The sequence below is a fragment of the Sinohyriopsis cumingii genome, unplaced genomic scaffold (assembly GCF_028554795.1).
Source record: "Sinohyriopsis cumingii isolate HCF-2022 unplaced genomic scaffold, ASM2855479v2 utg000695l, whole genome shotgun sequence".
Classification (NCBI taxonomy): Eukaryota; Metazoa; Mollusca; class Bivalvia; order Unionida; family Unionidae; genus Sinohyriopsis; species Sinohyriopsis cumingii.
The window spans coordinates 4351178-4375989 of NW_028315924.1; the positions used below are offsets into that span (position 1 = coordinate 4351178).

General features: G+C 40.1%; 1 protein-coding gene across 4 annotated transcripts in view; it reads right to left on the reverse strand.

Annotated features, from left to right (window-relative positions):
- Positions 1 to 17811, reverse strand: part of LOC149773305 (uncharacterized) — a 127462-nt gene extending 109651 nt beyond the window's left edge. For all 4 annotated transcript variants that reach the window (XM_089946527.1, XM_089946526.1, XM_089946525.1 and 1 more), the window contains exon 1: positions 17577 to 17811. In XM_089946527.1, the coding sequence (XP_089802653.1) occupies positions 17577 to 17637 (61 nt within the window). In that variant the 5' untranslated portion in view covers positions 17638 to 17811. The remainder of the gene's footprint in view (positions 1 to 17576) is intronic.
- Between the last annotated feature and the right edge of the window lie 7001 nt (positions 17812 to 24812).

Sequence of the window (24812 nt, forward strand, 5' to 3'; positions counted from 1 at the left end):
TGGATACAGTTCTTGTAATAATCAATGGTAATGATCCACGGTTTGAATATGGTCATTGAGTTCCTTCCACGGAATCTGTTCAATGACATGTGACATAAGCCATGGCATGGCAGCCTGTTTTTATATTCTCTTTTTTTCGGATGCAATACATGTACTTTCTAGCCAGAGATCTTCGTTCTCCAGTAGGGAATCTAAATCTTGCATACTGTAACCGAAATGTCAGAGTTCGTTTAGAAGTTTCCTCTTCCGCTAAGTAGATTCCACGTAACAAATGTTGGTAATCCTTTAACTTGTCTTCCTCAATACGTTGCACTAGGTGAATCTCGAAGTAACCATAATTATGAACATGTCGATCATTAGCGACCTCAAAGTTTTGAACAATGTCTGACCACTGAAACAATTTTTGACGAATCAGTTCTCTTATAACATTCAGGTACCAGTGGTTCAAACACCGGTGACGTAACGGATGCAATTGTTCTTTACCTTTCACTTGTATTTTGACCAGCTCTCGGTAAATCCTTTCTCTCAATTCCACAGGCAAAGCACGAATGTTTTCTTGTAAAGTATTCATGAATAAGTCAGTCTGTACAATTCACAATCTTCTCATAGAGAGCAAAAGTAATCCACATAGTGAGTAATTTCTGACCACTGCCATTCAGGGTAACGTCCATGAATGTCACTGAACTCTTTTGATGTAAACGGTCTAAAGCGATATAATAGGATGAATGCACCCTTGACCCAAAGAAATCTAACACACTGGTTGACTTTCTTCACTTTCCTCTTATGAATTTCTCGACACAAAAGTTCTACAGTGACCCATTGAGATTTCACTCTGGCAAACCCCTGCCAAACTTCTTTGTAAATCTTCTCTTGCAGTTCTTTAGGTAATGATTCAATATCGTTTTTGAAATGAAGTTTAAATACTGGTCTCGATGATGTCCAACATTTGACTCCTAACCAATCTGGTTTCTTCTTCGTCAACGACATGGTAAGTTACTTCATTGTCTCGGTCCTACTAAGGGTAAGTAATGAGAATTCGGTGATGATCGAGCATGTTCTACGTAGGCCGAATCTTCCGGTTCCCAGTGGTGAAGTGACACACCGCAACTGAAGCACTTGACTTTATCTCCTTCGCCCAAGTAGAAAAATCCGGCTCTGGCTAATTCTTCGGGGGTCGGTCCTCCCAGATACTTAGGCCATTTTCCTTTGAACGATTGAAGACGATTTTCAAAGTCACAGTATTCTGACAAACGCACAGGAAACGAATATTCGTTTTTCACAGGTTCGTTTCGATGAGGGTTGGGTGACATGAACAGGAGTTTGCTCAGGGCTGGATGACATCCGTAGGGGGGTAGACGTGAAGGTGAACATTCCCCTTTAAAACGAAACCCAGTAAAATGTCCAAGAGGACGAGCAGAATCACTTTCGCATCCCTCAGGTTTGACACGCACAGCATCACTTTCCATGATAGGGGTAGTGAGAACAAAGTTCCCATGATGCTTTACGGCATCACTAAGGTCACAGCGTACAGCATCGTTCCCATCGCAAGGCTCACAATCGCACTCGTCTGCAAACTCCGTTATGCAATAACAATGGTAACCACATGGACAATCGCAGTTTCCCTCCGGACATTTTCCGTCGCAATGCATGGGTCTTATCCATCCAATATTAGTCACACTAGAGGAAGATACAACTTTTTTACATTCCCCAAACTGGAACGATGTCTCTTTCAAAGTATTCATCTTGCTCGCTTAGTCTTGGTAGTCACAATGAACTATCGATCTTGCCTAGGGTTCCTTTTTATATACAGACCAATACCGACGTGACCGTACGGCAACGTAAAGTGATTGGGAAGTCTCACTCGCTTCTGGTACACGATTTGATAGACTTTTTCCAAGGGCCGACTGACGATGTGGTGAGTGGGTAAACGTACAATCTTGTTCCTGAGATGGTCCTGGCTTTCAAAAAGCTGTCGCCAAAATAATCGCCAACCTCAATATTTTGTCGCCAATTTTCAAAAAGTGTCGCCAAAAAAAGTAGTGTACATTTTTCCAAGTGTTAATTTAGTCTATTAATGTAACAGGCAATGAAAATTACAAAAGATGGATTAGTTAATACTTTAATTACAACAAGCATTAACAAAATGTTACAAAGTGTTACATGAAGATCCGTTGCTATTTTAGGGCTGCCCACTTGTTGAATGCAGTTTCAAAGTCTAATTTTTCACATCTGTACATGCTGATTCTCATTAAATTCTCGAGAGATGAGATGCAGAGCTTATTTCTGATGTCAGTTTTTATGAGGTTCATCTTACTGAATCCACGTTCACAGTCCTCAGTGCTGACAGGTGACACCAGTAGTCTCTCAGCAGCCCCCCCCCATGGCTAGCTTCACAAAGCTTGTAGCGAATTGCTTCCTAAATCCCAAGAATGATCACTGAATGCTGTATAAATTTTCTCGACAAGAAAAATAGGATCTCCATTCCCACGAATGAAACTTACACGAGTCAACACCTGGCAATATTGGACCGTATATATAAGCGTAAATTCACACCCAATTTAGGGATTCTTTCACTCCTGTATTTTGAGAAATAAATAATTATTATTAATTATGCAAAACTGGTTTGTTTTTTTTTTTTTGCTATTTCTTGTTGCGGAGTTTAAGTCTCTGCAGCCGTAACACGGGACTGATGACAAAAGAAAAAGATCAATGAGTAAAATGCTGCACTGGCGACAGATGCAATTGTGATTGAGATTTTTTCCATTTGCTTTGTATTTATACAGATTAGTCGGTACTTCAAAGGTTATCAGTTTTCTATGAAGGTTCAGCAAAACTATTGTATTGGTATATGTATAAAAAAAAAACAGAATGATTAGCCATACAATTAATTATATCTGTTCTATTCGCGTCTTCAGAAGTCGGTCAGTTGTAGGTATAGTGCGGTAGCATGATTGACTGTATCGCAACATAAGTACTCAGCCCAGATGTCAGCATAGGCAGATTATGATGTAACAATGCACTGTAAAGATAGGGTTGTCAATAAGAACAAAGGATCGTTTGTGTAACAGATTGATTCCAATGCATTGCTTAGTCAAGTTTATGGCTTCCTTTCATTCTTGCTTTAAATTTATTCAGTCCAAATCCATGATTGTATGTACACATTAAATAACCAAAAAGTATGTCGCCAAAAAAATCGCCAGATGGGATATTTTTGTCGCCAATAAGGAAAAAAAATCGCAATTTGCGACATTGGCGAAGCCCAAGACGATCCCTGTTGTTCGGTTGGTAAGTGGTCACTTTAAAGTTTCCATCCTCTCCCGATTGCAAGGCTTCTTTCAATACCCCAAAGTTGACCACTCGACTGGTACGATAATTCAGAGTCAGTCCTTTCACTTTGCACGTCGTGTGCACTTCTCCTTGTTTGTCCCGGTATTCGCAGCCGTAATTTTTGGGGCCGCCACTGACGAAACTTAGAATCTTGTCGTCGGGATGCTCGTCTGTCCAGGCTCCTAAACGGTCTCCTTCGATGTCAGGGTGATGTTGAATCGGGTGATGGATGTAAATGCAACTGTCCGTGTCAAAGTACAGGACGCGTTCCCCTAACAGTTCTAAAGCTTCGTACAATTTTAAGCGAGCATGAGCTGTCACGTAAGCCGCAATGATGACATTTCCAAAAGGGTCGTCTTGTACAAAGTCCAGATCTTCGTAATTGACCAAGATCAAATTCTCTCGAACGACATCCACGTGTTTCATGTATTTGGTTTTGTCGTGAATCATCTGGAAGTAGCGGGAAGGTTCTGTCAAATATTCCATCTTGGGTAAACACGGTCGTTGTGCCATTTTACCCCACAAGCAATTTAACATCACTTTGGCAAACGATCGCCAGCCTTCGTTTTTTTTGACGTGGTCTAAAGAGACGCCTTCTTGTTCGTAGTATTTCTCTTTGAATTGTATTTGGTCTTCGGGAGTGTGACACCAGGAAGGATAGCTGCTGGCTTCTTGTTTCAGTTTCAAAAAGGCATCCACGTAGTCGGCGAAAATGCCTTTCTGACTGGGATCACCCTTGTGGTATTGTTGTGTCTTGGGAAAGTGGCAAATTTCGTACACTTCTAACAGTTGGTATTTCATGTCCAGAGCTTTGAACAATTCTATGCTGACCCAGGTTCCCGTCAAGGCACGTTCTTCCTGGGTGTGCTGACAAGGTTGGTCTTGGTTGCACGTTTACGCACAAGTACGGCACAAGGGAAACATCAGTTTGCCTTGACAATGGCGAGGTAAGACGGGATGGTATAGGTTCATGAGAGGCAAAACTTTACACTTGATCAAGCCTTCGTATTGTCGAATGTTTTTCAGGTCGATGTGTTCCGTTAACAATTGTGGATGCCCTACAGGAAAGCGACAATACTTGCACACGTAAGGATACAGCGAACACACGTCCAAGTATTTGATTTCTTCTCCTTTCTCTTCGTCGGCTTGGTACAGCAAACAGGTGGCATTGGTCCTTCCTCCGTACAAACTATCCCTCGGGTTCAGCGGGTCCATGAACTGGTAACTTTCCACGAGACGTTTAAACTCGGGATCGGTTTTCATACGGTGATCGTACTCGTGTTCCCACATTTCCACCACTTGGTATCCTTGTTGTTCTAACTTTAGGCGTCGCTGACAAGTGTCCTGGTACAAGTCTTCATGGTTCGTTGTAAAAACTGATTTTTAGTGCTACGGTCAGGGTAACAGACGGGACATCCGTGAAATAAGCAACCGTTAAACTCGTACACGATCTTGGGGTTTTCTAAGTCCCAGCCATTGACCGAATACGTTCTGATGCTCTTTTCGCCCCCTCCGTTGCCGGCATGCTGAATCCACTTGTCTTCCTTGTCGCACAAGTAATGTAACCAACGTAGGGCTTTGACCGAGTATTGACGTTTGACAAAGTGGGTCGTTTGAGGGCTGATGACAGCCACGGTGTTTTCAGGCATGAATCGTTGTCGATACACTAAGGAACAGGCTTTGGCAATGGTGCAAGCTTCTTTCAAAGGATCGACCCCTCCGTGTTCCATGAACAGTTCTCGAAATTTTCCACAGCAACGCCGTAAAATGTCCACGTCGGAACGACAATACTTTAGCATTTCTTCTTGAAAGTCGAAAGGGTCCAAGGCGTGACCCTGGTACCAAGCGTAGAAAGCTTCTCGTTGTTCGGTACGCATGTTGTCGGGGTCGAAATAGTGAGCCTCAGGCAAATGGGGTAGAACGGCGTGTTGATTGGCTTCCGTATTGAAAAAGTGTGGAAAGTACCCTTTAGCCATTTCTGTCATTCCAAACGTTTTAGGCATTCGACTCAAAGGCATGGCCAAGTAACTCATTGAATCTTTAAACTGCACTTGTCCCACTTGCATGAAAATGATTTTGGCTCCGTTCAAAGTCACTTTAGGACGCTCGGTGCCTTGTTCCGTATAGTATCTGAGAAGAAACTGTCCATCGTATCCGGAGAAATTGTGAGCCATCACCGTGGCATGACGATGACAATCTCCGTAACCTTCGATGTCCTCTTGGCTCCACGTCTTGTCGATGGGGTCTAAGACCCATCGAGCGAAATCGGCTAGCATGTTCGGTCCCCGAAAGATTTTTTCATGTCCTCCAGGAATCTTGCTGCAGTGAGGGCAATGACTGAAGATAGGTTCTTGAATGCACTTCTCGCACGCTTGATGAGCCACGCAGAAATTAGGAATGTGAATGCCAGTCTCTTGCATGCATTCGAAATCGAAAAAGATGAAATTCCCTTTCTTCTTGTGACCATCCTCTTTCTCTGGTGGGGGTTGGTATTTTTGCGCGTAGCATTGGTGTTTCAAGTCCACGATGTGATGACAAATGTGACATTTTTTCTTTCCTGAACATACGTGTGCCTTGGTACTATTGGTATGGATGCCTTGTCCACAGGTAGGGCACAATCTCAGGAGTTGACAAGCACATTTCTTCTGTGAACCTTGTGTTTTCAGATGTTGTTGGTAACAGGTAGGGCTGACAAACGTGCGCAAACAAGTTGAACAAGGCACTGGTTCTTCGCTCAGACAGGGTGAAGAGGCCAAACATCCTGAGCATTTCAATCCACAAAGCTTGTGTTGCTCTCGATTATTATAACCATAATCACATTTCTCACAATAATAAATATATCCCAAGAATCCGGTGATAGTAGTAATGGTATCGAAATGGTCATCGTGATAATAAACATGAATGTATTTTCCGTCCTTAAAATCTTGGCCTCGAAACAACAGAGGCCCGCGCACTTCTTGAGGGTGCACTTTCAAGGTGTAGCGTGGAGCTAGGACATCTTGCAATTTTTGCATTTCAGGAATGCCACAGGGTGTGTCTTTGGACAGGCCAGCTTGTTGCAACAGGAGTTCTGCTTCGTTTCGTTGTTTGGCTCGGTCTGATTGTCGAATAGTTTTCCAGGCTCTTTTCCATTCTGCCGTGTCGTTCTTGTTGGCATAGGTTCGTCCCACCACAATGGCTCAAGCTAAACACATCTGGTCCTGAGGGTTGTTAATTCGGACGAGACTCTTTTTGGTGCTGCGAAGGTCGTCCACCAATAACATCTTTTTGCGTCCAGTCCCTTGAGGAGGAGAGACGTGGGTCATGTCCAGTGTGGCTTTTCCATCGGTGATGTCAAACTGGTCATTAGATTGTTGTACGTGTTGAATCTTGTCCATGACTTTGGAAGCGGTCAATTCTGCAGGGGTGCTAAACTCGATCCAAACAGGGGATTTCAAACCGTCGTGTTGTATGGAAAGTCTCAAGCGATCGTCTTCTTTGGGTTGACATTGTCGCTTGAGTGCAGTGAGCAAAGAATCCCACACCCCAGTGATAAACACTTCTGCTTTCTTTAACGGCACTTCAGCCTTGAAATCTTTAAACTTCACCGTGTATTTGTAAGCCGTGGTTCTAAATTTTCTAGAGGAGCGCTTTTCCGTCTCTCGAATGGAATAGTACTTTTCAGGGTTGACTAAGGGTGGTGAACTTAGTTTAGCGGTTTCAAATTCTGGTTCACTCATGTCCTCTTCAAAATCACTGGCATGAATTTGTGCCAAGATTTCAGCTCTGGTACGAGGTGATAGATCACGTTTCTGCCTCTTACTGTCTTCTTCTTCTTTCTTCTCGAATGAATAGGATCGTTTCATCTTGAGTGCAAAACGTCAAATGACTCAAGTGTAAACACCATAGACTAATTTATAGTCATGGCAGACCAGCGTATATAAAAGGGTGTGTGTCTTGTCCTTTCACTATTCATTTCACTCTCAAGCCGAGCACAACGATGGAAGAGACTAACCAAATCGAACGTTTCGTCAGAGCTTTGCGAGGGGTCATTAGAAAATTCTCTTCAGACCAGCCGACGGACTACTCTCCTTCCTTTCGAGATAAAAGTCAAGATACTTGCTATATCTGTCAGAAGAAAGGGCATTGGTCTTCAGAGTGTCCAGACCGTCAAAAAAGAAAAAAAAACAGGGGCTAAAACAGACAAAAGTAAAGATACCTGTTATTATTGTAAAGAAAAAGGACATTGGTCTCCAGATTGCCCAAAAAAGAAACAAGAGGAATCAGAAGAAAAGAGGAATTCTTCAGAAGAAGAGAGGGATTCTTCAGAGGAAGAGAGGAATTCTTCGGAGGAAGAGAGGGATTCTTCAGAGGAAGAAGAGGAAGAAAGAAGACAATTCTATTTACAAGAGGCAAAGAAACGGGAGAAGAAAAGAAGGGAAGAAAATGGGGAGAAAGAAGAGGAAAAGACGGTGAAGAAATTCAAAAAACAGAGAGACTAAACAAGGATAAAGAAGTCAATGAACTTTTAATTAAAGTGTTCTGTTGTGAATTGTGAATTGAATTGTAACAATGGATAAAAGAATAAATTAATGATACAAGGTAAGTGTTTTTGAGTTGTGATTTTAAAATTAGAAGCTACACTCACGCACTCATACAATGACACGTACTATAAGGGTAAAATGGGTGTTTTTTGGGGTTTTTTTTGAGTTATTGGCAAATTGAAATTGTATTTCTTTTCGACAAATGTGGGTGGCCCTGAAAAGGGCCTTTTTTTCTTTATGGTGTAGGGGTGAGTTTAAGCAATCAACTTCAACTGCCTTAAGCCTTTGCCATGGCCAAGGCCTACTTCTGGACTGCGTAATGTTGATGATGATGATTGGGTTGAAATCACTAAGGGTGGTACGGTAGGCTTAGTCACAGGGTTGACGTGTTTAGCTCGGGAAGGTCGTATTCTCTTCAGTCGTAATAAAGAAGTCTGATACATTTGTTTCAGACTTCTTAACTCCGCTAAAATGTCCAACAGTACCGTGACCATTTGATTTTCACCCTCTTGTTTCTTTGCTGCTACTTCTTCTTGCTGTTGTTGCTGTTGTTTTTTTCTTACCTCTTCTTCTTGCTGCTGTTGCTGTAGGAGAAAAGCTTGTTCCGCTTCCTTTTGTCGTTGTATAAATTTCTCCAATTCTTCTTTCTGTCTCTGTCTAAAATTCTCCACTTGCGGTAATGAAGAAGGTAACGAAGGTTCCGGAACAAATTCTTGCGAGGAGAGAAAATCCACAAAATCCCAATTCACCTCTTCTGAAAGTAAGTCCGGGTTCCCTTGGGCAGTCTCCCCTGCTGGTGTACCCCAATGGATCGTTTTCTGAATTTCCGTCATGTTGAATCACTGTCGCATAGATTGACTGTACACAAGCACTAGCGAATCTATATAGACCATGTGACGTCACAGACTGCTCTCTTCGGATTGGATGTGGGCTGACTGAATTTTGTAACGCGTGTTCGGATTGGTGAATGAACTCAATCCGTTTCAATCCTTCCTCTACCTATAAATAAGCGTAGTTCACTGCATTGATTCACCTGTTCTCGTCGCTTCAAGATGTGGACCACAGTTGAATCATCCACCCTTGTGTCTTCCAGGATGTTTAGGACGGACATGCTCATGTATGTCTGGTCCAAGTGGACCATTGTCCACAGGACAAACACCAGCCTGTGGATACGTAGGATCTACGTTGAAAGACAAGGATGCCTGAAAAGAGTGCTGATTTACGGGCCAACAGTGAGACGCAGCCTAAGGACAAGAAGAAGACCAATGCGGTGCCCTTTATGTTAATGAATACATTAACATAAAACCAAAGGCCCTTTTCAGGGCCACCCATATTTCTCGAAAAGAGATAGCCTTTCAATTGCCTACCCCTTTTTTAAATTTAAATTTAAATTTAAATTTAAATTTTTTTTAAAAAAAAAAAAATAACATGTTCAATTCCCCATGTCCCTAGACAAGCCCAAACTCTATTCCCCATGTTAAATTCCCCTTGAGGCTAAAACGACCCACGATTTTTTCTCCATGTTAAATTCCCTTGAGGCTAAAACGACCCACGATTTTTCTCCATGTTAAATTTCCATTGAGGCTAAAACGACCCAGGGGTGTTTTTAATGCTAATTCCCATTGAGGCCAAAGTGACCCCATTCACTACTTCTGTTTGGCATGAGTGGTACAGTGTGACCCCGCTACGCAAATTAGGATATAACGCGGTCGTGGCATGGCTCCTGAAATTTCATATACATGTATTTTTCTTGTGCACAACAAATTTTCTTAAAAAGTACAAAAAAACGTAAAAAGTTGCTTTATCATTTTGGGATAGAGATCGCGTATGAATAAAAAATGCACGACGATCGTGGCTTGGCTCCTGAAATTTTATATGTATTTTTCTCGTACACGGAAAAGTATTTTTCTTGTACACGAAAAAGTACTTTTTCTTTCTTCTTAAAAGTAAGAAGAAGGAAAAAAAGCATAAAAATTGTATTCTGGGATCGCGTAGGTCTTCGCCAATGTCGCAAACTTGGATTATTTTTCCTTATTGGCTGCAAAACATACCATGTGGCTTTTTTTATTTGTTGGTGACATTGTTGGCTGTTTAAAATTTTATATACAACCATTGGTTTGGAGTACAGAAATTCAGAGGCCCCATGAAAGGAAGCTGCAAACTGGATCTAAAATGCACTGAAATTTGTCTATTGTTACATAAATAAATTCTTTGTCTATACTGACAAACCATCTAAACAGTGCATTGTTATATCATAATCCGCTTATCCCGACATCTAGCATGAGTTCTGTATGTTGTGAAATATCCGCTTTTTTGTTGTTGACATTTCTGGTAACAGAGATCAACTGGACGAGGCATTCTCTCGTAATCTGTCTTTCATAGGATTTTTGGCCGCTCCCTAGTAATTAATATATTTACAAAGACTGGCATTTGTGTGTGGATGGTAAGTAAAATTCCTCTTCTTTTCACTCTCAATTAAATGCTTTAGAACTCGTGTTTTCTGTAATAATCTATGTCATCAGAACACCTGCGTCACTATCGCCCGTTGACCCTTTGTTAATTTTCAGACGCATGCGTAGAAAGCAGCATCATGCTGCTATGACAAATGTAAAAAAAAATTAAAAAACATTTTAAAAAATCTTGCTGGTTTATTCAGCAGGCATGGAGGGACAGTAACTAGAATAGTCTAAACGACGGCCAATTCCTTTTGAAAATGTATCCAGATAAAACAGTTTGCTGAAATTTCAAAGGAAACAGATTACCTTTGAAGCACCGACTGTTATGAAAACGTACCCAGCAAATGGAAAAAATCCCCGTCTCAATCATGCAATATAATTATTTGATGTTGCTGCCACAATAAGAAATGGGCATTCGTTTGGTTCTCCAAAGCTGTTCTTTAGCGACAACTTCAAAAGCGCATGCACCCTTCACCAAAGAAAGCCGACTAAAGTGATGTGATGTGATTTTGATTTTTAATGTAGCTTTAAAAAAATTTCAGTCATATCGCTACGTTGTCTGCAATGTGGCAGTTTATAGTGATGTCTAGCACTGGGGCATCATGCCGCAGACATGTAGCATGATGTCCCACCCAGACACATTATCCTGACACCAGGCCGACCAGTCCTAACACTAACCTCTTAATGCTGAATGCCAAGCGAGGCAGCTGTTAGTACCATTTTGTAAGTCTCTGGTATGATTCGGCCGGGGATCGAACCCACGACCTACCGCATCTGAGGCGGATGCTCTAACCCCGACTACAGTCTTTCAATAACAGCAAAGAAGTTTTCTTCAGAGGAAGTCAGTACCAAACTTAAATAAAAGAGATGGAATCTGACGGATTTTTGCATTTTCCAACGTGACTGAACACTTTAACTGTGCTGTGAAAGTTTACTTTTTGTAGGGAAAAAGTTTATGCCAACGGCGGCTTAAAACGCAAACTAACTTTTACCGACTTCAAAGTAAATGTGCTTCGTCATTCATTACGTGATTGTGCTATGTTTTTCCACTGAATTCAGACCAATATGACCTGTTACAAAATCAATGAATATTTTAAAGCTGTGTATGCATATTTTCGACGGAATCACTTGTATTGTGGATTCAATGTATATGATGAGGTTCGCAGGTGAGTACACTGCGTTGATACTCTGATGATGCTATACATTAGACAGTTATATATGAACAGTAATCACGTATATGTACCAATTCATGGTTCTCTAAATAAAGTAAACTATTATATGATGTCTTCTCTCTTTTCACTACAGGTGTATTCTCACTTAATATGCATTAATTCAAGATAGCAAATGTGCCGACGAAGCACGTATTTTACCGCCCGCATTTATTACCCACCCTCCCACAATTTTTTAAATTTTTTTGGGCGGGGGTGGGGGTACATTTTCTTCAGCTAACTGACTTGGTTGCATATAACACGGTTCGGTTCATAACACGGTCGGATTCTATGGCTCCCAACTACCGTGTTATAGCGGGGTCCCACTGTACTTTAAAAATCCTGATTGTACCTTATGAGATAGAGAGCAGGTTTAAAAAAATTCATAGACTTGCCAGAGATCTCAGAAACTCTTAATTACGCATCTTAGGATGCAGATATTTTTAAACCTGGGACACAGAAAATTACCCACACAGGAGTCCTCCATATAAACTTTTTTTGTTGTAAACAGGAAACTTTTGCAACGCAGTATTTTCTAATCACTATGAAAAATTACACAGTGCTTTTATTAAAAGTTTGTTGTTGCCTCCCTTTGATCAAAGGTCTTTCGCTTGCATGTGTTATTAAAGGCGCTAAAGGCTCTTGTTTTTGTTCTTGGGATTAACGCCATTTTTCAGCACAAGATAGGCTATACATGGCGGCCAGTATAACTGGTGGAGGAAGAACCCTGGAAAACCCAGGGAAGAACCACCAACCCATGAGAAGCTACTGGCAGGCTTTCGCATGTACCCATGATAGGCGAGCCTTGGACTCGAACCCATGCAGACAGAGGTGAGATGGCGGTGATCTGGAACAGTGAGCGCTTTATACCACTTGGTCACTCGGGGCCCCTGCTAAAGGCTCTCTTTGAAGGACCAAACAAATACCTGTTTGTTATTGTTGCTGCAACATAAAATAATTGTAGAACACCGAGACAGAATTTGTTTTAATTTTTTTAGTATATTATGGTACTTCAAAGGTAATCAGCTTTGTCTGAAGTTGCAGCAAAACTTTTTTCTGGTGCTTTTTTTTTTAAAATTGCCATCGTCTGGTTGACTGTAATCATTTCCTGTTCCCGCCTTCAGAGGTGGTCGATTGTAGCTAGTCAGTTGCATGGCTGTTTTGGTTATATTACAGTATACAGTACCAGGGCCAGACATAGTGCAACCGGAGTATGATATAACAATACAGTGTTTATAACAATACAGTGTTAGGGTGATTCTTCAATACGACACAAAGACTTGTTTATGAAACAATAGATTTCAGTGCATTTTTTATTATATCCACATCTGAAGCTTCCTGTCATGGAACCTTTGAACTTTTCCACTCCAAACCCAGACTGTATATACAGTTTTATCAGCCAAAAATATCGCCAGATGGTATATTTTGTTGCTAACAAGGACAAAAAAATCACAGTTTGTGACATTGGTGAAGACCAGCACAATCCCTGTTATTGTGTTCATTTCTGATATTGCATGCAACCTCAAAATCAAGACATCTCAAGACTCTGACAAAATGCTGTTTGCAAATTTGGATACATATTTTGAGGTTAAACAGAAAACTGATTCAGTTTTTAAAGAGATTCAGAACTGTGCTAAAGTTGCTAGTTTGGATGAGACAGTAGCCAAGTGTAATAAAGTGTGTGATGCCTGGCGTTCAGAGTTTGGAATAAGTCTTTCCTTGGATCGATAAAATTCATTTTGATAGACAAACAGCTATATGCCAGTGGTGTAAAGCATGTGGAAATTAAACACAATGGCAACTACTGATTCTTCTAATCTGCAAAATTCCACATTTTCCAGGCATGAGGGACCACCTATTTGCTAGATAGTCGTAAAATCATTGAACTACATACTGACAGAAGCCTTACAACTCTGCTTCAAGAGTACAGAGTTTTATTTCCAGATTTTACAGGCCTAGCTGCAACTGTGTTGTTGTCACTAGTGATATCCATGGCATGCAAGAGAGGCTTTAGTGTGCAGAACAAAATCAAGACTAAGGGAAGGTCCAGAATAAAACACGAGACCTCAACACAAATGCTTTTGGGAGGTGACTGCAACTTTTTGCTTGTGGGACTCCTATTTTTGCCAAATAAGGAGTCCTAGACTCCTAGTTTTAAAATCCTTATAAGATTTCTGCCTGCATAGTTACCTGCTTTTCAAATAATTTTGACAATATAGGTAGAATGGATATTGGTCTGAAATTCCCAGGATCCTCCTTTTCTCCTTTCTTCAAGAAAGGTGTAACCTTTGCACACTTCATGGTATCTGGAAAATTACCACTCATTATACTTAAATTCATGATATGTGTTAATTTACTTTGTTAATACTGGTGCAGTAATTTTAAGAATTCATGGACTAATACCATCCAAACCGGGGCCCCGTGTGTCAGAGTCGTCTAAAGCGCTGACCGTTATGACTCACTGCCGTCTCACCTCTGTCTGCATGGATTTGAATCTCAAGCTTGGCCAACGTGGTTACATGAGAAAGTGTGCCAGTAGCTTCTCGTGGGTTGGTGGTTCTTTCCGGGGTTTTCCGGGTTCTTCTTCCACCATTAATACTGGCCGCTATGTGTGCCCTATCTTGTGGTGACAAATGGCATTAAACCCTACAATAACAACAACCATTTAAACCAGAGGATTTATTAATACTCAACTTTTTGAGCATATCAGAAACATTGCTTCACTAAAATTAGCCAGTGACAAATAGTTATCATTGGGAATTTTAGCTCTTATGAGTGATAAAAGAGCATCAAGTTCAATTGGCATGTTAGTCTGGTTCTGAATACCATTACTGGAGATGCTTATTTAGAAATTTTTTAAAATCTCAGCAATGTCTTGCGCGTATGTTGCATTGTCATCATTTTGCTTAAGTCTTGGGAGAAAAGCAACTATTATTGGATGGGTTCATCTCCTTTAAATGCTTCCACAATGTTTTAGTATTCCTACATTCATCAATAGCATGTTTTCAGCATTCTTCTTTTGCCTTATCTATGAGGTGCTTAACTTTATTCCTCCATTTCCAATAGTTTTTCAGGTCTTTTTTCTTGTGGAAATTATCTCTTTGCTAAGCTTCATTGATCTCAGGGGTAATCCACTTGGGTGAAGTTCGGTGTTTAATACATTCTGTTTTAATTGGGGCATGCTGGTCTACGGCAGCACTGAACATCTGATACCATTTGCCTAAGGCAGTGTTGACAACAGCTATATTGCAAACTGAGTGGAGGGTTTGCAAATTAAATCATTATATGAACATTTCCTCATCAAAATGTGTTAAAGTCGCTGTATTGTATTTCAATGTGTTGACCATTTTTAGATGATTTCAGAACATGTTTAGTTATACAGACTGGGTAGTGGTCACTCAGTGTGTACATATAATAGCACATTAATTTCACTCATGTTTTCAGGTTTATTAGTATAGACATGATCAATGATAGTAGTACTTTTATCTGTTACTCTAGTCGGGGTGTTTATTAATTGATTAAAGTTGTAAGTTTCAAAGTTACTTATCCATGTTAATGGTGGAGTTTTCATGTAGTCAATGTTAAAATCACCTAATATGATAGTTTCTAAATCTTCCTTTAGTAAAGCATTTCAAATTTGCTCCTCAAAGCTATCAATCCAATCAGCTGTGGACCTAGGTGGCCTGTAAACTGAACATAAAAGTATTGGCAAGGATTACTTTAATCCAGATACTCTCCACTCTAATAGTCTCTAAATCAACATGCCTGTTATAACTACTGGAACTGTCTACATAGAGAACACCACCTCCCCCAATGGATACCCTATCTTTTCATTTCAAAGCTTAACCACTGTATTTTGAGAGCCAGATCATCAGTATCATCACAAGGAACAGTTTCACATAGACCCAGAATATTGACTGATCTAGTTTGCTGTAACAATAATCGAATCTCATTCAGTTTAGGGAGGATAATGGTTGATATTTATGATGACTACTTGCAGACCCCTTTTGAGGCCAAACTATGGAAAGTTTTGATCAGAGGATGGATTTTCAGACATGGCACTATGGTTTTTTCACTTGACATTTCTTTTCATTGCCTCAGTTAGTTACATAAATACATGAAGAAGATAACATGCAAGACCCATCTATTGTACCATGACCACATGTAGTAGAGTTGGATGCATCAGAATGTTCAATATAAAATTGATTTACCTATGTACAAGAAGACACTGAAATATTAGACACCTGTGGCATTCCTTAAAGGTATTAAGTCAAACTTTTGATAGGGATACACAGTCGAATGCCTAACTAAATATCAATACCAAGCTTATTAAGTTACGCAATGCATAGCTTGAAACATCAGCATTTATTCTTAAATAGGTCACGAGCAAAGAGACAAGTGTCCTCCCTTAAAGTTATTATATGGCGCTTGTGCTTTTTATCTCTGCGAAACATTACACGAAATGATATCAGTATCTAAAAATAGCCATTCATTCTATCCCAAATTTCTGACATGACGTCTCTCTCCTAAATGTCTGCCGTAACGGCACAGCTGCTACCCAAGCATTAGTCAGTTCTGAGTGATATATGCCTCGCTAGGGTGGCAGGGTGCAGTTTCATAAATTGGCCCCTGGCAAATTTCTTAACTTAAGGCTATGGAATCACTTTTTCAGCTATTATTGTTTACTATTTATAGTTATGGATATATTTGTGAACTAGGTGCTTCGGGCTTATGTTGTTCTTGAAATTGATGCCAGGCATGTACAACTTCCATAATTGCTCTGCTGTATATTGATAGTGAAACACCAATAGTCGGCTAGGAAGATGAGCTAGCCTCCCATAGCAGTAGACATGTGGGTTCAAGGCAAGTAGAGTATCTCAAAAACAGCATGGATGACAACTATTCTGAATTGCATCAAACTATTTAGCAATGTTTTTAAAATTTCATCCAGGGAAAGGGCTTGCGTGTGCACTGTGAACACCACATGCTGTCAAAAACTGACTTTGGATGTGAAAAATGCATGTATAAAATAGGGGCTGGTGTGCATAAACTTTTGCTATGAGTTGCCATTGACTTCTCTAATCAAGTGAATAATAGTCTTATGCTTTGTTTCAATATAGGTATCTAAAAATATGGACCTTTTTGACCTCACTTGTGCATTTGATTTTTTAAAATTTTTTATACTAGGTCGCTGATTGCAACATTTAATTTGTACATAAAAACTGGCCCCTGCCCCCTAGACGGTTTCCACGCGTTACTCTTACCTTGTGGCGATGCTGCTTTACACACATGCGTGGTTAATTCAAATCTGAGGTCAACAGCCGATGAATACACAGGTGTTCTGTTTTGACTGGGATTTTTACTAAAAAGGTAAGTGTTCTAAAGGATTTAACGCAGTGGATCATTAGAAGAGGGATTATACTTACCGTATGGATACAAAGGTTAGACTAAATAAATTTATTAATTAATAGCGCGCAGTCCGATCATCTGGCTTATACACAGGCAGATGCTTCAGCACAATTACTGCATTCCGCTGTTGGTCTCCACCGCCAGTCCCAAAAGCAAAAAAATTTAGAAAATGGCGGAGAACAACTTGTTGGTCTACCAGGCACAGTGATGTCATGATCTATTTGTAGCAAAAAGTTGACTTCAGTATAAGCGCCATAGTACATGTATGACAGGTTAATTGTTGTTGTTGTTCAATGTTGTGGTGTGCAACGCCATTTTTCAGCATACGATAGGTTATACATGGCGGCCAGTATTAAGGGTGGAGGAAAAACCCGGGAAGAACCACTGACCCACGAGAAGCTACTGGCAAGCTTTCTCACATACCCACGTTGGCCTAATCCTAGACTCGAACCCACGCAGACAGAGGTGAGATGGCAGTGATCTGTAACAGAGAGCCCTTTAGACCACTCGCCCCCCCCCCCCCCAACCCCCCGGGTTAATTGAAAGCAACGATACGAGCCCCTGTGATAGCCATATGTTATAAGACATTAAACTATATACTTAAAGTTATTAAACTATGTACTGCACACTGTGACTGAAATATAATAACTTACATGTCTCTCCGCAGCACGAGAAAAACAGAAAGAGCAATAGCGTTTCTTTACTTTTTTCCATGTTTCAACCCGTTCGAGAAAAAACAAACAACAGTAACAATGTGGTTCTATGAATCAGCTGCGAATTCCACACTTTCAGGCAGATTAGTCCTAATTATTTTTAATTATTATATCAGCTTTCCTCTAATAAAATCGATCACTCAATTATTCTGCCTATCCCTGGGTACCTATGTCTACAGAGAGGTAAAATAGCAACTCATTTCTGGCGATCAGCCTCGAGCAATCAGCCTTAGCTAGATTTGTCTCGCGAGTTCTCGTATTGGCTGAGGGACCGATCATTCTAGCTTAGTAATCTGCATAGATAAGGAGCTTCTTTTGAGATAACTAATATACATAATGCACCGGCGAACGTAGTAAGGAAACGGAAGAATAAGAAGAAGAAGAATGCATTTGTAACAATGAGTAAACAATTATTTATAACTATCCAAACATGACACAACAAGAAACATATATTAAATTACCACTTAACATTACTTTTTTCTTGTAACCTTACATCAGTATCACTATGTGTCATGATATCACTTTCTTTCTTTAAATTTAATTAGTAAACTAAAATAATTAAATGACATTAATAATTAGTATGCTGACATATATCAAGAATGCTGACTTTAAATAAGCTATATTAAAAATCAAATTTAAAATTGTTTACAATCACCTTGAAATTAAATATTTACATTGATTTAAACATGTACAATTTTAATAATTTTAAATTGTAGATTGAAATAAAATAAGTTGACTTACTGGTTTGCGATATGTCTCACAAGATAACATTCAATGATAACAAAAGAGTAAGTATTAACACTGCAGTACTCATTAACAAGTCCTAAAACAATATTTATCATTTTGTACATGATGAGGTAACTGTAATTAAAAGGTTGCATGAAGAAACAACATGGGAATTTCATAAGGTACAAACATGTAACATGTCTAATTAAGGTGAGTGAAGATATTTGTATAATCATTGTTATCACTTGTTTATAAATAAAAGTATCATGCTTTAAATATGAAACAATTATTCCTCTTTTTAATCCACTTTAATTGGCTTTTGATGTCAGGACAAGTAGGATCAATTAGGAAATAAATAATTAAAATCACTTGTTATGAATAAATACCCTCAACGTATTTGTAGTATAAATTATATATTCTTTTTATGAAATTATGTTGTTTTTTTATTATTAATTAATTAATTAATTAATTAATTAATTAAAACATATGAGTAGTAAGGTGGGCCACTATACGTACAATGGAAATTAGCATTACGGAGACCCCTGGGCCACTATACGTACAATGGAAATTTAACATGGCGAAAAATCGTGGGTCAATATACGTACAAGGGGATTTAACATGGCGAAAAATCGTGGGTTAATATACGTACAAGGGGAATTAACATGGGAAAAAAATTGTGGGCCGATATACGTACAAGGGGAATTTAACATGGGGGAATAGAGTTTGGGGATTGTTTAGGGACAAAGGGGAATTGAATATGGGATTTTTTTTTTTTTAAATTTTTTTTTTAAAAAAGGGGTAGGCAATGGAAAGGCTATCTCTTTTCAAGAAATATGGCTGGCCCTGAAAAGGGCCTTTGGGTTTTCTTCTGCTTCTAGTTTCTTCTTTTTCTCCACCAAGTTCTTATTTTATCTCCAACACTCTTTCTCTTCTTTTCTTTCTTTTTTTTCTCCTGCTCTTCTTTCTTCTTCTCTTCCTCCTCTTCTTTCTTCCTCTTCTCATTTTCTTCTTCTTTTTCAATCTTTTCGTTCCATTTGCTTATTCTTATTCTTTCCTCTTCATCCTCCTTCTCCTCCTTTATCTCTTTCATGACACCACTAATCTTGTCCTTTACCTTTTTTAAGTTATTAATTTCCATCTTTACAGGATGGGGACTATAGGAATAATGGTCTTCAACCAGTCTTATCAACATCTGCTCCATCATTCCTAAGTTGTCTAAAACGTCTTGTAATGTTTGTATTTTGTCCATTTGGTTAGAAGCCATCTTCTTTTTTATTCTTTACAGAATGGTTTGAACGACGAATACTGTGGGTTCTTATACTTAAGGCGCGTACGTGAAGGAAAACATCCCCCTAAAACGTAAAATTGATCTTACCTAGATCATGACCAAACAACGCACGGACGTGAAGGAAAACATCCCCTACTTTTTCATTTCATATAATAAAACCCAAACTATACTCTCCACATACGCTAAGAAACAATAAACAAATCCATAATCTACTATCCACACAATCGTACGTGAGCGGGTACAAACACAAACACACAAACACAAACACACAAACACATACGCTAAGAAACAATAAACAAATCCATAATCTACTATCCACACAATCGTACGTGAGCGGGTACAAACACAAACACACAAACACAAACACACAAACACATACGCTAAGAAACAATAAACAAATCCATAATCTACTATCCACACAATCGTACGTGAGCGGGTACAAATACAAACACACAAACACAAACACACAAACACATACGCTAAGAAACAATAAACAAATCCATAATCTACTATCCACACAATCGTACGTGAGCGGGTACAAACACAAACACACAAACACAAACACACAAACACATACGCTAAGAAACAATAAACAAAATCCATAATCTACTATCCACACAATCGTACGTGAGCGCTTACAAAACCCAAACTATACTCTTCACATACGCTAAGAACAATAAACAAATCCATAATCTACTATTCACACAATCGTACGTGAGCGGGTACAAACACAAACACACAAACACATACCCTCACACTATCTTAAAAAAGAGTTAGTGTTTATATTCACACTACTCTACCTACACATTGGCAAATTGATGGTTATTTCTTTTCTAGAGTATTGGGTAGCCCTGAAAAGGGCTGTTTTTTTTTTTTGAACTTCATGGACACCTGGTTAATGGTGGCACCTTCCAGGCCTGGCGCCACATACACATCTTATCCCCCAGTTACTTTTTACTTTTTTGGGGGAGAGAGCAGAGGCAGGATATGTCGCTTCAGAATCCCAATTTTCGCTCTCTGGGATTCTGAAATTTATTCTTCTTCTCTTCTTTTCCTTCTCCTCCTCCTCTTCTTTGTTTCTTCTCTCCTCCTCTTTGTATCTTCTTTCCTCTTCTTCTTCTTCTTTATATCTTCTCTCCCCCTCTTCTTTTTTTCTTCTTTCCTCCTCCTCTCTTATCCTTCCCTCCTCCACAATGGCTTCCGCGGCCAGTTCATTCAACAGGCGCCTGGCATATTCCAGATGCACATGAAGTTCCAACAGTTTAGACAGTCTCGTGTTCATTTTTGGTGTTGATCAATCAACAAGGGTAGCTAGACTTCCCAGCGAGTTTCAATTTATATTGAAAGCGCGGACGTGAAGGAAAACATCCCCCTAAAAAACATAAAATTGATGTTACCTACATCATGACCAAAAACAACAACGCGCGGACCTAAAAGAAACACTCACTTTTTTATGCTACCCATCACTATTTTAAAATTTTTTATAAATCACTTCAATAGACTATCCACATACGTAAAGCAATCCAATCTAACCTCAAATCTACACCTCAAACACCAAATAAAGACATCATTTTAATCTACTATCCACACCAATGTACTTGATCACTTACAAACACACAAACTCACAAACGCATACCCTCACATTTTATTAAAAAGAGTTAGTGTTTATTTTCACACTACTCTACCTACACACATTGGCAAATCGATCGTTATTTCTTTTCTAGAGTATTGGGGGGTAGCCCTGAAAAGGGCTGTTTTTTTGTTTGCTATGGCATTTTTTTAGTTTCTAAGAATGCGATGTCCTCTGAGGATAGACTTTCTGGCGATAGGTCTGCTTCTTCGGAAAGAGAAGAAGAACTCTTTGGTGTCGATACGACAATCGACAAAGCCTCTGTCAGCTTCAGGTTGCTGCTGCTGTTGTTGTTGTTGTTGTTGCTGCTGTTGCTGCTGTCTCTGAAGTCTGTACTTCTCTGTCCATTCTTCTTTGTCCCTGTTCATTTCTTCTCTGAAGAGCTCTTCTATCAGGTCTTCAGTGATTTTTAACATTCTCACATTCTCTGTTTCTTCTGGCTTCGGTATCAGACTGTGTCTGACCCTATGCAAATTCACGTAGGCTTCGTTGAGTTTAGCTAGTTTGGAGCACATCTTCTTAGGAGGATGAGTCGACAATGGATGGTTAGACTGGAAACAACCCGGTTCTTAAAGTCAAAGCGCGGACGTGAAGGAAAACATCCCCCACACGGTTTTTGAGTCGCAACGTTTAGTGAGTGTCATGAGAGGGATAGTAAGAAATGAAAGAGCATCAATCCAACATTCTTATAGCTAAACAAAAGACAAAGGCATTTTTTTCAAAACACATTTTTTATTCAAAAACCACTTAACACTAAACAACAACTCTAACATTTTTAACAATAATCCAACAATATAACATCAAACAATTTTTTCAAAACACAACATTTTTTATTCAAAAATCACTTAACACTAAACAACAAGAACTCTAACATTTTTTAACAACAATGCAACACTAAAAGTTTCTCCACTAGGTAAAGAGGGATAACAGTCTTCCATGGTTTCTAGTAATCTAGGATGACTTCTCTCAAACTGTTGATTTCTATGGTATTATCGAATTCTGCATACAGGATGACGTTCACCGTTTCATCAGGGTCTCGGTCTTTAAACTGAATTTCCACACGAATCTGGCCGGATTTTATAGGGTGGAAATGTCCCTCGTCGCTGCCTTGGTCTGGAGTGAAATCGAAAGCCCACAAAGCGTAGCCTCCTGCATAATCCTCGTACGTAATACCGTGACTGGTATTGGTTCCTAACTGTCCGGTGGCTTCGTACAGGGACAAGTACGATCTCAAGTAATTCTTCTTGGTAAAGTCAGGTTCGAAAGGTCGGGTACACAAGGTCTTGCCATCGCGACTGACTTCGATTTTGGACACGCCAAAGTGTTGAAAGTAGAAAGGATTTTTTTCGGCAGCTCCGTTGAAGGCTGTATTCTCGACGATACCGACGATCAAACGTTTGGGTAACTGTCCTTGGAACAGATGATCTTCGATCATGGATCGCTGTCCCTTGGGAATGGTGAAGGTTTTCACTTCCACGCGTCGTATGGGATACTTGGCGGTCGTTCTGCTCAACGTCTGACTGATGTCGTTTCCCACTTTAGGTAACACTTCCACACGGCGTACGTAGAGTCTGGCTTCTAGGATTTTGGTTTTGTAACCGTCACTATCAGCCATCAAATGGAAAGCGGCACTGCTACGATTCAGTCTCAGACGGACATCCACCCCGTTCAGCAAATACTTTTCTTGCAACCACATGTCCAAATGCAAACGATCCATCAGTTCTAAACTTGTGTCGGCTCCCGTGATTCTCTTTCTTCGTTCTACAAATCCATCATTGTTGTCTTTCTTTTCCTCAGTTTCCAATATTTCAAACTTGGTAGGTTCGTCAGCTTCCCATACCACACAGGCATTGAGATGAGTGTTCTTGGCATCTATTCCGTACGTCAAGAGATTTTCCAGGTAGGCACGATAAGGGTAAGTATCCATGCTGCTACTGACCAGTTTGTTATTCAAGTACAAGTCCACTCCACTGAACAAGGAATGCATGAAATTGTTGACGGGAGCTACTGCTTCATCGTCTATAGCACCTCCAGTCTTATCTAGAATTTTGACTTTCAGGTACAAGTAACTGCTATTCAGATCGATGTAATCTTCGGGCTGTCCTTTGATTTCAAACTCGATGGGAGCGGAATCGGTCAGTGAGGAGACGGGGTGAAATTCCACCCACTGGGATTCTTGCATCGTCATCATCGTGGGGGGCATGGCAAACAGGTCCAGTTCCGTCTTGGAACAAGCGCAAGATTCTCGGTGCATCATTTTTTTGTCTCTTTTCTCAATAATCGAAAACGTCTAAGTCTCGAACGGTTCTTCTTTTCTTGGCCTTTCTCGCTTGAAGTCTGGTGAAAGGGTGTTTTCTTCGTCGTCTCTTTCTGCCTTGTCCTTGCTGAATGCCTGACTCGGTAGCGTGCAGGGCATTTATAGGTGTTTCTCGTTGGCCTAAAATGTCTTTGCCCGTTTGCAGCAAGACATTTTTGCCTGCCCTCATGAAGGCTTCTTTAGGGTTTTGTTTGTCGATGATGACATTTTGGAGAAATTCTTTGCCTTGTGTCAGTGCCGCATCTTTCAAGGCGTGCAATCCACGTGTCACCATCGGTTTCAACACCGGGGCCACCGAACGAAAGGCCGATTTTAACATATCTCCTAAGCCGTGTCCTCGCTGTCGAGCAACCCCTCGGTACACTGGATACATGACTTACTTACGAGTCGTGAGAGAACCGTTTTCGAAAATGGAGTTTCACCGTGACTTTTCCTTTGGTGAATGGAATATTTTGTCCCAGATCTCCTTTTATAGCAATGTTGACCGTGTCCAAATACGACTTACTGACAGGCAAATAGTGAGGATGTACAAATTTGCGGTGGACGTGGTAAGTGTTTCCACCTTCCTCGTCAGCGCCCGTGGCAGAATCTACTTTGAAAGGAATGACACGCAGTAACGGTACGGAGGTGTGTCCCACCACGTTATACTCCACCACATCGGAGTACACAAACATCAAATTCAGTCCTTGGTTCAGTTCTACCGGGGCACGAAATAACTTGCTAAAAGACTCGTTGTCGTAAACGATGGGTAATTCGTTTTTCTTGATCATGGTCTTTCTCATGTCCATGTCTCCGCCCAACATGTCAAACAATTCAGGACAAAATAAAATGGACATGATTTTACTCCGTTCAAATTTCATCAAGAAGCGACGAGCTGCTTTGTGGTACTCCATGGTGACACTTTTGTTGACATGCTCCAAAGCTTTCAGAAACACGACATTAAACCTGGAGGTTATGGTGCTGACCAAATGTTGACCACTAAAATAATAGCCTGAGGGAATGAACAAGTGATAGGTGGTGTACTTTTGATTTTGTGTACGGGTTTTCTTGTCATATTTGACATTGCTATCCATCCACTGTTGCATTTGCTCGTCATGAACTTCCACATCAAAAAAATTTTGATTGGGAAGGACATTGAGGACTTGGGACGGGTGAATCATTTCTACTAAAGCCACTTCCCAATGGGCTTCGTGATCTAACTGGATGGCTTGAGGT